Source organism: Camelus ferus, chromosome 18 (assembly GCF_009834535.1).
Source record: "Camelus ferus isolate YT-003-E chromosome 18, BCGSAC_Cfer_1.0, whole genome shotgun sequence".
Classification (NCBI taxonomy): Eukaryota; Metazoa; Chordata; class Mammalia; order Artiodactyla; family Camelidae; genus Camelus; species Camelus ferus.
Genome location: NC_045713.1, coordinates 32,735,427 through 32,749,930, shown reverse-complemented (window position 1 = coordinate 32,749,930; position 14,504 = coordinate 32,735,427). Strand labels below are relative to the sequence as shown.

Genomic DNA, 14,504 nt, shown 5'->3' with positions numbered 1-14,504 from the left:
CTTACTCATTCTGTAGGGTAATCTCTGGGTCCATCCATGTTGCTGCAAATGGTATTGTTTCATTCTTTTATGGCTGAGTAGTATTCCATTATATATATATATATATATACACACACACACACACACACACATATATGTGTATATATATATACCACAACTTCTTTATCCAGTCATCTGTTGATGGACATTTAGGTTGCTTCCATGTCTTGGCTACTGTAAATCGTGCTGCCACAAACACTGGGGTGCATGTATCTTTTCAAATTAGATTTTTTGTCTTCTTCAGATATATACCCAGGAGTAGGATTGCCGGGTCAGATAGTAAGTTTATTTTTGGTTTTTAAAGGAACCTCCATACTGTCCTTCATAGTGTCTGCATCAATTTACATTCCCACCAACAGTGTAGAGGGTTCCTTTTTCTCCACACCTTCTCCAGCATTTATCATTTATGGACTTTTTAATGATGGCCATTCTGACTGGCATGAGGTGATATCTCATTGTAGTTTTAATTAGAAATACAACAGATTTCTATATGTTAATCTCATATCCTGCTACTTGTTGAGTTTGTTGATCAGTTCTAGTAAATTACTAGAAATTTAGGAGTCTTTAGGATTTACTATATATAGTAACTATATATGTCATCATCGGCATATGATGACAGTTTCATCTCTTCCTTTTTAATCTGGATCCCTTTTATTTCCTTTTCTTATCTGATTGCTGTAGCTGAGACTTACAATACCATGTTGAATAGAAGTGGTGAGAGTGGGCATCCTTATCTTGTTCCAGATTTTGGCTGGAAGGCTTTCAGATTTTCACTACTAAGTGTTATGTTGTCTGTGGGCTTGTCATAAATAGCTTTAATTACGTTGAGATATGTTCCCTCTATATTCACTTGGTAAGAGTTATTATCATGAATGGATGTTGAATTTTATCAAATGCTTTTTCTGCATCTATTGAGATCATTGTGTCTTTTCTTTTGTTGATGTGGTGTATCACATTGATTGATTTGTGTATGCTGAACAATCCTTATGATCCGGGGACTGCATCCCCTCCTTCAATGAAATTTTTTTCCAATGCTGACAGGGACTGAAAACTAACAACAGCCCAGATTTTTAAATAGCAAGGACTAGCTTAGTGACAAGGTTTGTCTCATGTCATCCGCTGAGCTATTTATAGACAAGGCCTACAGCTTCTCACAGAGCTGATCTCTGGTCATCTTGGCCCAAGGACTCCAGCCTCTAATTCACCAGGATTTCTGAAGAACATACTGCTCTTTCTCAGGGGGAAACATTAATTACCACAAGTAGAAACGTTAGTTGCCCCAGTAGAAAATGACCTCAAATTTAGGGCAATCTTTATTTTCCAAGTAGAGGAAATTTTTCAATTACAAAAATTTAATCCATCTTAGGGAAACATTCTGTCCCTTGACCCCTGAGGAATGAAACAGTCAGTCCCTGCTTCCCTCAGCTTTTTGTTGCTGAAGCTGGAGTTAGATAATTAAAATTAATTAAAATTAAATTGTTCTTTTAGCAACCCCCTCACTGCTGTACAGCTTGCAATGTGACTTACCTAACCAGTTCAAGAATCAGGGATTTGGGATCCTGACCATCTTTCCATCTCACATGACTAACAATCTTATTTGGAATAATGCACAATATGGCAGTTCCAGCTATCTATCAATTCTGATTTTCTTTCCTCTACTGGAAGAAGTTGTGTTTCTTAAAAAAAAGTCAAAGGAGAGTGGCTCTTTCTGTCTATTGCCCCCGGCAAGATTTGAAATATTCCCCTTTTGCATTTAATCTCTAGGATTACGTAGATGATTTGCTGATCTCAGAATTCAGAGTCCTCAATCAGAATTTGATTGGCTTCACATTCTCATGAAGAAACAGGCTTTCTGGAATATGTTTATTTGGTCCTCAGAAGTTTCATTCAGGAAAAGTCAAAGATCCCACATCAGGACATTTCTTCTAGTGAAGAGCCAGGGAAGCCAGGTCACACGCATTAAGACTCTCAAAAAGTCTTATGTCTTTGCTCATCTATGAACTGACCAATGGAATGCCCAGAAAGTAGCCACTTAGAGCCAAAGAGCTACAATGAGAAAGTTAGTTGAGAAGTAATACATCAAGATTTTGATTTTTATCTCCCTCAGGATTCTCTTCCAGCTGGCCCTGGGGAGAAACAGTGATAAACCAGAAACTTCTTGAACATGGTTGTTGGAACGACACACCCCTTCTAATATTCTTACATCACAGCATAGCCAAGTCCTGAACAAGGAGGCAGCACAAAGCAGTGAAAAATGCATGGGATCTAGAGCCAGACAGACGTGGGCTCAAAACCTGGCTCTTCAGTGTGAAAGAGCTCGGCGATCTTAGGCAAGTTACTTAATCTCCCCGAACCTCTAGAGAAGGAGACAATCGTGTCCAACATAGGGACAAGCAAGACATCTAACAGCCTGGGCACAACCCCATGGCGAGTAATAGACACTGGTTCTCTCGTGTCTCCTTGCTTCCCGAAATTTCTGCCCATCTGTAGGCTAGTGGGGAAGCACTGGGGTCCCAGTTCACCACTGACGAGCTGCAAGACTTTGAGCTAGTAACTCTTCTAAGCCTCCGTTTCTGTACCACTAAAATGGAGGTAATGATAATACCTCCCACGTAAAGTTGTTGTGAGACGTGCATTTTAAATATATCAAGAGCCTTTAAGAAATAAAAGTGACCCAAGCCTCTTTCAGCCTCTGAGAGACCATGATGTTAGCCCATGTGAACAGACTAGGAAAGAAGCAATTGAAGTTCAGGGACAGTTAGAGCAAAATAATAGGGAAAAAAATACTCAAAAGGGAGCTTAACCACATGACTAAAGGTCTAGGTTAAAGAGTCCCACTGCCTGTGTTCAAACCCAGGCTCCACTATTTTAGTCGGCATCTGAATTGGAAGACATTATTTACTTCCTCTAGATCATGATTTCTGTAGCCGTAAGATGAGGACAATAGTAATAACTTACTTTACAGGGCTGCTCTGAAATATCTGGCTCGTAGCAAGTGCTCCATTAATATAACTGTCATCATCATCATACCATGTGGCTCTCAAAAAAAGGAAAGCTAGGTTGTAGACAAGAATGAAATGCCTTTTATTTTCTGTGCTGAGACCGATGCCATCAGTTATCCAGCTGGCACAGAGCGGCTACTCCTCGGTTTATCCAGTGCTTCTGGGGCCTGTCTGTTGGGAGTTCAATGGATAGGACATAGTTGGTGGAGTGGCCTGTGGTGGAGAGGATGCCTCTCCGGGCACTTGTTTTATAGACTGGACACACATAAATGTTCTGATGCAGAAACATTGCACTTTCCCCAGGTTTCAGCCAAATGATGGGCAGTGGATCATAGAGGATCTTGGGGAGAGACTCGCCAATCTGCATCTTTTTCCTGTCCCAACGGGCACCTTCTAAGAAGAGTCCTTTTATGTAGGCCCCATCTTCTGGGTTATGCTCCATGACCACTTCTTGGGGGGTTACCTGGAAGACAAGAAGCTGTGAGTTACATTACTTTCCTTTTTCCTAAACGGGGCAGCATTAAGGCATTGGGGGAAAAGGTGTAACCTAGCTTTACTGTCTGCCTTTCCCAGGGTGCATGTCCCAAGACACTGGGGTGTCTCTGTTAACATTCCTGCCTGCTATACACAGGCCAGGTCTGATTTCTAGTCAGCATGTTGCCCTTTCATATGATAGGCAAAGAGACTGCACTACAGTAGGAGCCAGGAGGCCACATTAACTGTAACTGGCTTAGTGGCCTTGCACAATCTTTCTCCCTTTTTGAACCTGGGTCTATAAAAGTGAGGGGCTAGATTTAGATGCATCCTGGTAAAGCACTTCTCTAGGGGGGAGAAGTAAAGCCTTGACTTGTAGTTTTTGTCAATTTCTATGGTTTAAAGGCTCCCACCAAGGCCAATTTCAGGCTATCAACAAACAACCAGCTCCACTGGCTCTGATGAGTTAGTATGAGCCAGCTCCAGCACACCACTGTTCAGATTCAGAAATGATAAACTGCTTCTGGTAAATGCAGAAAATGGTCCAGGTGTAGGAGAAGAGAGGGTGGGGATTATGGTGAGCAGAGAGCACAAGCTCCATATAAAATCATTCAAATTCTAATATTTTTGTTATTGTTAATGGAATGTTTTTCCTATTTCTATTTCTAAGTATTTATCACTAGAATAGGAAAAGGCTTTTGATTTCTGTGTCTTTAACCAGTATCCAGTCATCTTACAAATTCTATTAATTCTAATAGGTGTGTTTTTGGATTCTCTTAGGATTTCTAGGCACATAATCTTTCAGCATCAAAAGAAGATGGTTTTATCTTTCTTTCAGTGTTTATTCCAGTTATTTTGTTTTCTTATTGCATTAATTTTGGCTTAACATTGTCTTCAAAGGCCAGTCAAGTTAAGTTCATTCATAAACTAAATTAAGACTAGGGCAATCAGTTTGTGACCACTGGACTAGATGATCACAAAGGATCTTTCCATAGAATTTAAAATTCTACAGTGTTCTGTAACAGTCATCTTACTCCTTTCTCTCCATATATGGACTGGGTGATACTTGACAATTGGCCATTCCTTTGACTTTAGCAAAGAACTACACAAGACCATTAACGTCGTTCCAAAGGAAGAGTCCATCATATTGAACAGACAATGCGGAAGGTGCTTTCATTTTTATTCATATGATGGTGGCAGAATTTTCTTCTGTAAAGATTCCTTTTTATATATGCAGAGACAAAGCCTATGGAATCCTCTGAATCTATCAGGAATAATTTTTGAAGCTACTTTAAGTCACGCTAAATACTTCATTTGTACCATCTTGGAAGCATTTCGGCCTTAACACATCCAAACACTTGGACTCATAAGAAAATGGACAACACTGCTTTCTCTGTTTGGCCCCTTGAGCTGATGTAACCCCAAGCACCCCTACCTCAAACTCAAATCCGATGTGGTCAATGGGGATGGTGTATTTCCGGGCATAATTCTGAGAGACACCTGTCAAAAATGACTGTGTGAAGTAGAATCCGGAGATCCAAAAGACCACAGGAGGCCCATTGTCAATCCATTCCTGGAGAGCCACAGAAATAAAAATGCAAAGTCAATAACACATCAAAGACAGTTCAAAGGCAGGTAGTACCAATGAGTCCCATAAAGAAATATGTTTTTTCCTCATTTTTCTTGAAACAGGCAGCCCTCTCAGATTAGCTTATATTCTCCCACTTTGAAATCAAAGTACAAAGAAATATATTTCTACTTGAAGAAAAGCGCAAGTGCAAATGGGTGTCAGGGATGTAGTAAAGAGTGGTAGGGACTACTGCGGTAGAGAATATGTGTCTAAACTGAGCGACAGCCACTCATCTCCAGCAATAGTTGCCATGCAGAAATGCAGGCCCATTGTTTCAGGTCTTCCTTTTTTTTTTTTTTTTTTGCAGGACGAGTATCTATATCTTGATGTGTAACAATCCAATGTTTATAGGCTAGCTCAAAAAGTTTTAAATTACCAAGCAGCCAAACCAAATCTGTTAGCCAAATGTGGCCCATGAACCACAATGTGTGACATTTATTCTAGTTCCTAATCCTGTCTCTACAGGCTGTAATCTTTTCAAGGCTTTTGAAAAGTCTTCCCTCTTGCCCTTAACCCTGGTAAGACTGTTTCCAGGAGGTGCTCAACCCAGGATGCCATCTGGCTGCCTGCCCTACTCCCTCCGCCTCTAATCTGTCGTTTCAGAATATCCTCTCCACCTGAATGAGATTGTAAGGTGCCCAGTTACTCTCACTCCCAGATACCTGGAAGAAGGCGAGGCGGGCCAGCAGGTCAGCCACATAGCCTCCCAGGGGCTTCAGAGATGGGTAGGACTTGGCCATCCACATGGCTGGCACTTTACCCACGAGCATGCTACTGAAGACATCCTCCAGCTCTGAGGACATCAGGACCTGCCCTTTAATGGCTCGGCCAAGATCGATGAGGCTTCTGCGAACCACTTTGGTCAATCTGCAAGAACAAAGGCGCAGACTCAGCCTGGCTCTCCAGTGACCTCGTTCTACCCCAAGTACACTATACCTAAGTGTCCTTTTACTTTTCCTCCCTTTAAAAAGTCAGATAATGAACACACATTCAGGATAGAAGAATTATAAAGAGAAAAAAATTTAAAAACACCCATTATCTCACCACCTAAGGATAACTTTGATGTGTATCTTTCTAGATTTTTCTATATGCAAACACGATTCACTTTTTAATGGGATAATTCTACATAATTTTTTATAATTTGTTTTTCTCTTAGCGTATAGGGAACATCTTTCCAATTCAACAGAGACCTAACTAAAATCTTCCTTGTTAATGATTGCAAGGTGTTACATTTTATTTACCTATCCTTCTATTGCTAAAATGTATTACTTCTAGATTGCTGTCACTGTAAGCAGCATTACTAGGGACATCCATCTATATCAATCTTTGTGGAAATTTATAATGATTTTCTTACTAAAAGTAAAATTTCTGGATCAAAGGGTAATGCAGTTTTAAAATTTCTGATCTATATTACCAAAGCTGTTCTTTTTATAGACTATAAGGTGCATGCACACCTGAGAAGATGCAGCTGAAGGGCAGCCTGAGAGATGCCAAGATCACCTGCCTCTCTCTCTGGTGTCTGTTATGAGGCCTTGCCAAGCCTACAGGGAATTCACCTCAGAGTGCCAAAGAATCTGCTACCAGAGCAAGCTTGTCATGTCCAAAGATTTATGGAATCCCGGCCAAATGGACATGAGAATGATCAAATGTAAGAAAGGGATTCCTGGATGTGTAACCACTAAACTTTTATATTAAGAGGAATTTAAGGTTTAAACGTATTATTGGCGTGTGTGGACTCCTTGGCTGAGGAGTCAAGGGCAAAACTACCCTCCGAGTGATTATACCACAGACCTTTAACTATTACACCTAAAGACCTACTTGTAAAAGTTTTCTTTCTATTCTTGCAGCTATGATCTCTGCTAGTTTCAAGATTTTTAGTATTCATGGAAGGAATGTTTGCCCCAGAATACACAATAGTGGCTCCTCTGAATGGGAACTGTCATTCTGAACTGTGATTTTGGGCCTCTCATACCAAAGGGTGAACAGGCTAAAGAAAAGGTAGTGGGGAGGAATGTCACAGCATTGCTCAAGGTATTACTGAGCATTACTGGAATGTAAGATTGCTGTTACCCAGTTCTCTTATGTTACAATGGCCAGTGGTAAAGGCTGGTGAAGGCCACTGCAATGACCTTAAGGGAGAATGACTGGCAAAAGAGGAAAACCTACTGGGAGGTATCTGGGTGAATAAGGATTACACCAAGGTATCTGACCCAAGTAATCAGCACAGCATCCTTGACTCACGCCCCACACTCTGCTTGGTCCCCCATCAGGTCGACTGCCTACTGACTCTAGGGAGTAATCCTAAGACTGAGGAAGCCAAGAAGTTCTTAGATGGCATTCTTCCAGGTCCCTGGTCCTTCAGAGTCAGGGCCGCCCCAAAACTGAGTAATGACCAATGAGGCAAAACGGAGACGGCAGCATTTAGAGTATCTGGAGCAGTAAGAACCTTGGACTCGGAGGCAGAAGTGATGAGTTTCCTCATCTGACCTAGATGGTGTTTGGGAACACTTTCAGTTTTGATTATTTAGACATCAAATCAAGGTGATCCCATTGGTCTCTAAGCTCTAGTACCTGGAGGAGAAGTGAGAAGGGAATAGAAGGCCAGAGACCCTTAGCCCCATGACCATCCTTTCTTATCTCCGTGGTGGAGGCAATGGGATGAACTGCTCCCCACCCCTTTCTACGTTTACCCTCATTTCACATACTGGCTAAGTGCATGGGCTATGGAATTAGACAGCCTGGGTTCAAACTCAGTTCTCCCAGTGAATGACTCAGTTTTCTCATCTGTAAAATAGTGGTAGAGGGATTACTAACTGTGCATATTTTAAAAGACTATTGTGTGGTTTGAATGCAAAAACATGAATGGTGCTTAGAGCTACATTCGACACTAAAGGCTCAGTAAAAGTGGCCTGAATGATTACTTTTACTATTAGCCTGAGCTTGGTATTGGTTTTAACCCCACTTTGCAGATGTCGCATGAATGAATGAGAGAGAATGAATAGAAGGAATGATTTAACCCTGGGCTAACACATGCTGGGATGGCCCTATTTATAGCCCTTCCTACAGGTAGGACAAACCAGCTTCCTCTGCACAGCAACCCTTATCAAGTGTCCATTCCGGTTACTGCCCATTAGAGCCTGCCCTTCACAGTCTAATTCCCAGGATCCAAGAAAAACCATACAGCTCACCTGTTGAATCTGATGAGCTCTTGCCTTAGGACAGTGTTCATAGATTCCTCATAGACCACAGGGTACAACTTCATGACCAGTTCCAGGTCAAAGTCATTGGGAAGCTTGGCGAGTATGTCCTGGGCTAGCTCCTCAACCACTTCCTTAAAGCGCAAGCAGCAGAGAGGTGAATGAGAAATAAGGCCTGTGGGCTGCGGCTTTGTTTGGGTAAAACTGAAGCAGTGAGCATTTGTCTTTTTAACATAGTCTGTAGGACCTGACTTGGAACTCTCTCCTACAAAAGTCAGTTCTGCCTTGATGGGGAGGAGGACGCCCATGCCCCCTTAGGCAGGACATTGCTTCTTGGCCAGAAAGTTTCACTGAGCTGAACACCTGAAGCAAGGGCCTGAGGGCCAGGTGGGGACTTCCTGCTCAGCCAGGTAGCCTCAGGGCAGTGCTGAACCCTGCAGAACTCCTCCTGTCTCCAAGGTCACCCCTGGGAGACAGTCTCCTGAAGCTCTCACAGCTGGCCCCTCTGGACCAGCTCCTGGTGCAGATGGGACTTTGCTCAGTGCCAGTGACTTGTACACCTGGGAAGTCAGTGGGCCTGAGTAAGAATAGCACACAGCAGCGAGTTTAGCCAAGTAGTGAGGGGACAGGCCTAGAGGAAGAGTAAGAAAAGGAGGAGGAGGACCCGGGTGTGGGAGAGACAGCTCTGCCACCCTGTGGCTCTAGGAGGCTGGAATGTACTTCTTTCCCTCCTCCCACTGTGAGGGGAATTTCCATCCCTAAGTTGAGACAAACAAACCAGGCTGCTTTACCTTCATACATATTACAGCATTATGAACCAAATCAAGAAACCAAACACAATTGTCCCTTGGCATCCACTAGGGATTGATTCCAGCACAAAAATCCAGATGCTCAAGTCCCTCATATAAAACGGTGTAATGTTTGCATATAACCTACCCACATCTCCCCCTCCCCCCAATCATTTTTAGGTTACTTATAATACCTAATACAATGTAATTACTATGTAAAATTGCTGTAAATACAGTGTGAAGAATATGTTGATGTGGGGCAAATGCAAGTTTTGTTTTTCGGAACTTTCTGCAATTTTTTTCCTGAATGTTTTCAATCCTTGGTTTAATTCAAGGATGTGGAAGCTGTGGACATGGAAAGTCAACTGTACACAAGATCCAGCTGACTATCTGGTAGCTCAGAAGGTGGAGAAGGGAAGAGAAGGATGGGAGAGGATAGGGTGGAGTCAGGAGGCGGTGGTTATGGGTCTGGCTCTGCCTCTAGGTTTATGGATGCCTTGAAGTGGGACACTTCTTGCCGGGTTCGTTTGCCCTCATCTATAGACCAAGGAGAGGGGACTGAATCAGCCCTTCACAGTATGGAATGAACACAAGAGGAACCCAAAATGATTCCAGGCATTTCCAGGACATGGAGCAAATAATGTTGAATCATGTGGTGAGAAAGTCACCCTCCAGTCAAGTTTTGGCCCTCTTTGTCTTTTCATTCCCCTCAAGGAGGAAGTTGCAGGTCAGGGTTAATTAAATGCTCTGTAACACATGATGATATTCCCCTTTCCCAAGAAGCCAGCGCGGCCAGCAGCACGTAGAAGAATTAATAATGTTTAGCTTTCATTTTCTTTCTGTGGTTGTCATGACTGTATGGAAAAAGGTACTGGGTTTCTGCTTATTGTCCTGACACGTGTGTGTGTGTGTGTGTGTGTGTGTGTGTGTTTTAATAAATGTTTTTAAGCAAAAGAGATTTAGTTTTAAATACTATATTAATGGAAGATAGATGATCTGTGGGTATAGCAGCGGATCATGAAGGTTACACAGGACTAGCCGATGTTTTGGAAACAGGGGTGGTCTTCCAGCTGGGTGTTTAAATGACTCTCAGCAGTAAGACCAGAGCACCCATGCCCTCCCTCAGGGGTCTGCCAGGACCCTCCACTTTTCTTTTTTTTTTTTTTTTTCCTTTTTCAGTCATCACCCACAATCCGGCACGCCCACTAGATAGGAAATGGAATTCAAGCCTGGTTACCTGAGGGGACTTGCCGCTCCCCCCCGCCTGCCTAGGGAGGGTCAGCAGCACCCCTTGAAACAGCTGGTTGGTTTCCTGGTTGTCTTTGGTGATGTTGGCATTCTCGTGGAGACCAAACACTTCCGGGTGGGCTGTGATAGGGAGGCTCCTGAGGTAATCGATATAGGACTGGGGAGGAAATCTTCAGTTGACACAAGTTCAGGTTCCTGGAGGCCCCACAGACCACCCGGGGCTTGGCCAGACCAGGCCCAAGCAGGAGTCCCACTGTACTGGTGGCCCGGGCCACATGCACCCCCCCCCGCCCCTCCCCGCCGCCCCCGCAAGCTCTCCCTCATGTGGCTTTCTGGGGAATGAGTATGAGTATGAAGGTAGCTGGGCTGAGTATCTCCTCTCCCACCTCTGGCTTCCTCCCTGCTCCCCTAGCAACCCTGGCGGTGGGGACAAAACCGGGGTTGGATCCTGGGGTTGGGTCCTGGGGTTGGATCCTGGCGTTGGATCCTGGCTCCATCTCAAACTAACTGTGTAACCTTAAGCATGAAAACCCTGAAAGCAACCCCCTCCCTTTTTTTCCTTCTGCAAATGGGAAGATAAATGAGGTTATGAAGGAATAAGCCCTCGGCATATAACAGTTGCTCGATAAAAGGAAACCCTTTTCATCCTTCCTTCAGACTTACTGTTTTCTTCTTTCCTTTATCGTTTTCCCATCCAGGTTTTCTGTCCCTCCCTTTGCCAGCTTCCGAAGCTTTGTTTTCAAGGAGCAGTTTCTGGCCTGTTCACTACCAAGGCTTCGTCTTAACTATCTCTCCCTCTTCCCCCGAGATAGGACCCCATATTTTGAAAGACCTAGTCTACCAAATGCCCAGCATTCATTTAACAGTAATAATGTAGGATTTTGGAAGATTGGAAATAGCTTATGGACCTGATTCAGGAAGCCCAAGCTATCCCTGGGCCCTCCCTGGCTCCATGGAGACTGCCCAGCCCCTCTGGGGCACAGACGGACCTCTCCCTCCCCTGCCCCTCACCTGGTAGGAGCCATGAGGAGGGATGTAGTAAGCATCTCCAGGAGCAAGATGGTAATGGTCCTGCTCGACTTCCTTACAGTAGAACGTGGATAGAAGGGACAGCAGGAGCCTCCTGTCTTTGTCATCCGTCACTCTTCCTCCGTAATTACATTCCCCTGGGGACAACCAATAGAGGAGTGAGTTGAGCCCATAAGGAACGTGGTCATTGACCCAAAACAGAGGATTCTTTCAGCCAAGGAGCTCTGCTGAGATACAGGGTTGCTGAAACCAGACTCGGCTTGGGAGGTGACCAGGTCTTTTTGGTATTATGGTTGCTACAACGATAATATATGTTCATCATATTAGAAATTAGAAAATGGAGATAAACTGAAAGAAAAGCAATACAGTCACCAATAATTCCCACAAAAGTAACTGCTACACTTTGTGGCATCTTCTAGACATTTGTCTGGACATTTGTGTATGTGTGTGTGTACATGTGTGTGTGTACATATATGTGAAAGGCATTACAGAAATGTGGTTCAGGGTGAGAACTTTGTCAAGAGATAATACTGGGTTCTAATTCCAGCCAATTTCTGGGCTCCAACTTTTGCCACTATCAGCTTCTCATCTGTCAAGAGGCAAAAATGACTCTATATCCGTCTTACATGGCTGTGGTTAATAATGCTTTATAAAGCATTTAGCACAATGCTTAGCATACAGAAAGCATTCAATTAATTACAAACCTGTATTTTAGAAAACTGAGATTATCTTATATATACCGCTTTGGGATATGGCTCTCCTACCCCCACCCCCATCATGAACATCATTCTCTGAGACTCAGGTCTCTACGCTCAGATTTCTACGAAAAGAATTAGGTAGTACTTTTGAGGGGACATCAAATCCATCTCATTAACCCATGATGCATTTTCTAGCTGGATCAGATTTCAGAACGTGGGTGCCACCTGGTATTTAGTAGATGGGGACAACGCACTCATCTGTAAGGGAAAGATACATCTGTGTGTGTGTGTGTGTGTGTGTGTGTGCACGTATGTGTGCACAAGGGCTCCCTTGATGGGTGGGCTCATTTCCAATTCCAAACATTCTGGGAACAGGCAGGAATATGGACATGGAACAGGAAGTGTGACTCAAGTTGAGGAGGCCTCAGCTTCTCTTGGTCTTGGAGAGGTCTAAATATCCAGGAGGGGGTTCCAGGTGGGTCATAAGTAAGAGACTAAGGGGAAGCTCATACTTACGCTGAGTAATTTGAGCCCGACAGAAGCTGTCTAACCTTAAGCCATACCATCTAGATTTCTGAAGCTCTCTCTGATCTCTCTCTGACCTCTTGGGCCTTTGGCAAAGTTTAGTTTAAACGTCACAGTAAAGAGGTTTATGACAGCACTAGAGCTACAATATTAAAGGGAGAGTGGTTCCCCACTGAAGTCAGCATGGCAGCGGGACCCCAAGTGAAGGCGAACCTCAGGCAGAGTCATGGTTCAAGGTCCCATCACCACTCCCTCATCGGCGAATTTTCCTTCAGGGGGTGCCCTTGTGGGCTCTTGGCTTTATGTTTATGAAGAAAGGTGTAGTTCTTTACTTACATGTCTTCTCTTTGTAGCAAGAGCATGAGTGTCTACAGGGGCCAGGATGACCTTACAGCTCTTCTAGATTCCCCACTGGCCCTGCCACAGAGCTGGGGGTACCAGATTAAGAATCTGTTTGACTTTGGCCCACCTAATTCAATAACAACTTTCCATCCTGTCTCTTTGGTTAGTGTCGGTACAGAGTTCTAATAATCGCCTCTATCTGATTCTTCTGTCCTTCCAGGCACATAGGAGGTTACACTTCCCTGGGCCCCTTACAGTGAGGCGGGGCCAGGTGACAAGCTCTTGTGCATTTACTTCCTGGCATGGGCCCTTCAGTGCTGTCCCTGTGGCAGTGACCACATAGGAGTATGCTGAGATGGTGGCATCAAAAGTCGGTGGAGCCTTTGCGCACTGCGCCCCTAACAGACAACCACAGTGAGCAGACAGGCGTGCTGATTCGCACTGGACATGCAGAGTGGGCAGGAAATGGACCTTCGGTGTTTTACACACTTAAGATTTAGGGGTTGCTTGTTACCCCAGCCTAACTAGTCTAACTTGACTGGTGCAGCTGGAAAGTGACTATCCTCGAGCCAGCTGGTACAGCTGGGGCTGGTTTTATGAGCGACAGGCAGTCCAGTACTAAGACCACATCCCAGGGCAATTATGCACTCATTCTGTGATCTGAAGACAAGCCCTGGGACGTGCTTCCGTGTGGCCTGGAACAATGGGAACATGGCTCAGTTCGTTGGAGACGTTCTTTCACCAAACTAAAATCCACTAAACTTACATTGTGTGTGTCACTTGGGGTTTTGTTTTAGGGGACATTGTGCTGAGTTAAGGTCTATGTCACCTGTTACAACTGAATTTAACCACTCTAAAGCTGGATTTCTCAGTCTCGGCATGATTAACATGTTGGACTGGGTAGTTCTGTGTTGGCGGGGGAGGCGGGGGAGGCGGGGGGCTGTCCTGTGCACTGTGGGATGTTTAGCAGCATCCCTGCCCTTTACCCAGTAGCATTTTGTGACAACAAAAAATGTCTCCCACTGCTCAAGGCCTCGGTCTTGTCAGCTGTAAAATGGGGCCACTAATGTGAAGCTCATACGATTGCTGTGAAGACCGAATGTGCTGATCAGGTAGATAAAGAGCCTGCATATGGCTGGGGAAAGGGTTGAGAGTTGAGGTGGGAAATTGTTTATGCTCTTGAAGGTGCCCAGGTTTTTTTGGTGAGCTGCATTTTAACCTTCGGCCACGGTATTCTGTTCACGTAGCCCATCTACATTTTATCTCCTATTTATCTCTGAGATTACACGGTGTTTCTTGAGGGCAGTGACCAAGTTTTATACATGTGTATTCTCCCATCTTACATACTAGTATATACCAGATGACTATGAAAGGTTGCTGACAGATCGCTTTAATTCAAAACAGCAAGTGCAGTTTTCACCTCCGGGTACCTCTGCTGGGAATGCTCTCCCCCCTCCTTCCCAATGCCACCCCCTTCCTTCTCCCGCTTGTAAAACTCTTACTTATCCCTCAAAACCATCTTTCATGCCCCG

The 14,504-nt window shown here is 44.2% G+C and overlaps 1 protein-coding gene across 1 annotated transcript in view; it reads right to left on the bottom strand.

Moving 5' to 3' along the window:
- Positions 1–3,112: 3,112 nt before the first annotated feature.
- Positions 3,113–14,504, bottom strand: part of DNAH3 (dynein axonemal heavy chain 3) — a 150,436-nt gene continuing 139,044 nt past the window's right edge. The window contains 6 exon segments of the mRNA XM_032460908.1: positions 3,113–3,504; positions 4,951–5,088; positions 5,808–6,012; positions 8,334–8,476; positions 10,368–10,535; positions 11,390–11,544. Coding sequence (XP_032316799.1) covers positions 3,151–3,504; positions 4,951–5,088; positions 5,808–6,012; positions 8,334–8,476; positions 10,368–10,535; positions 11,390–11,544 — 1,163 coding nt within the window. The 3' untranslated portion in view covers positions 3,113–3,150.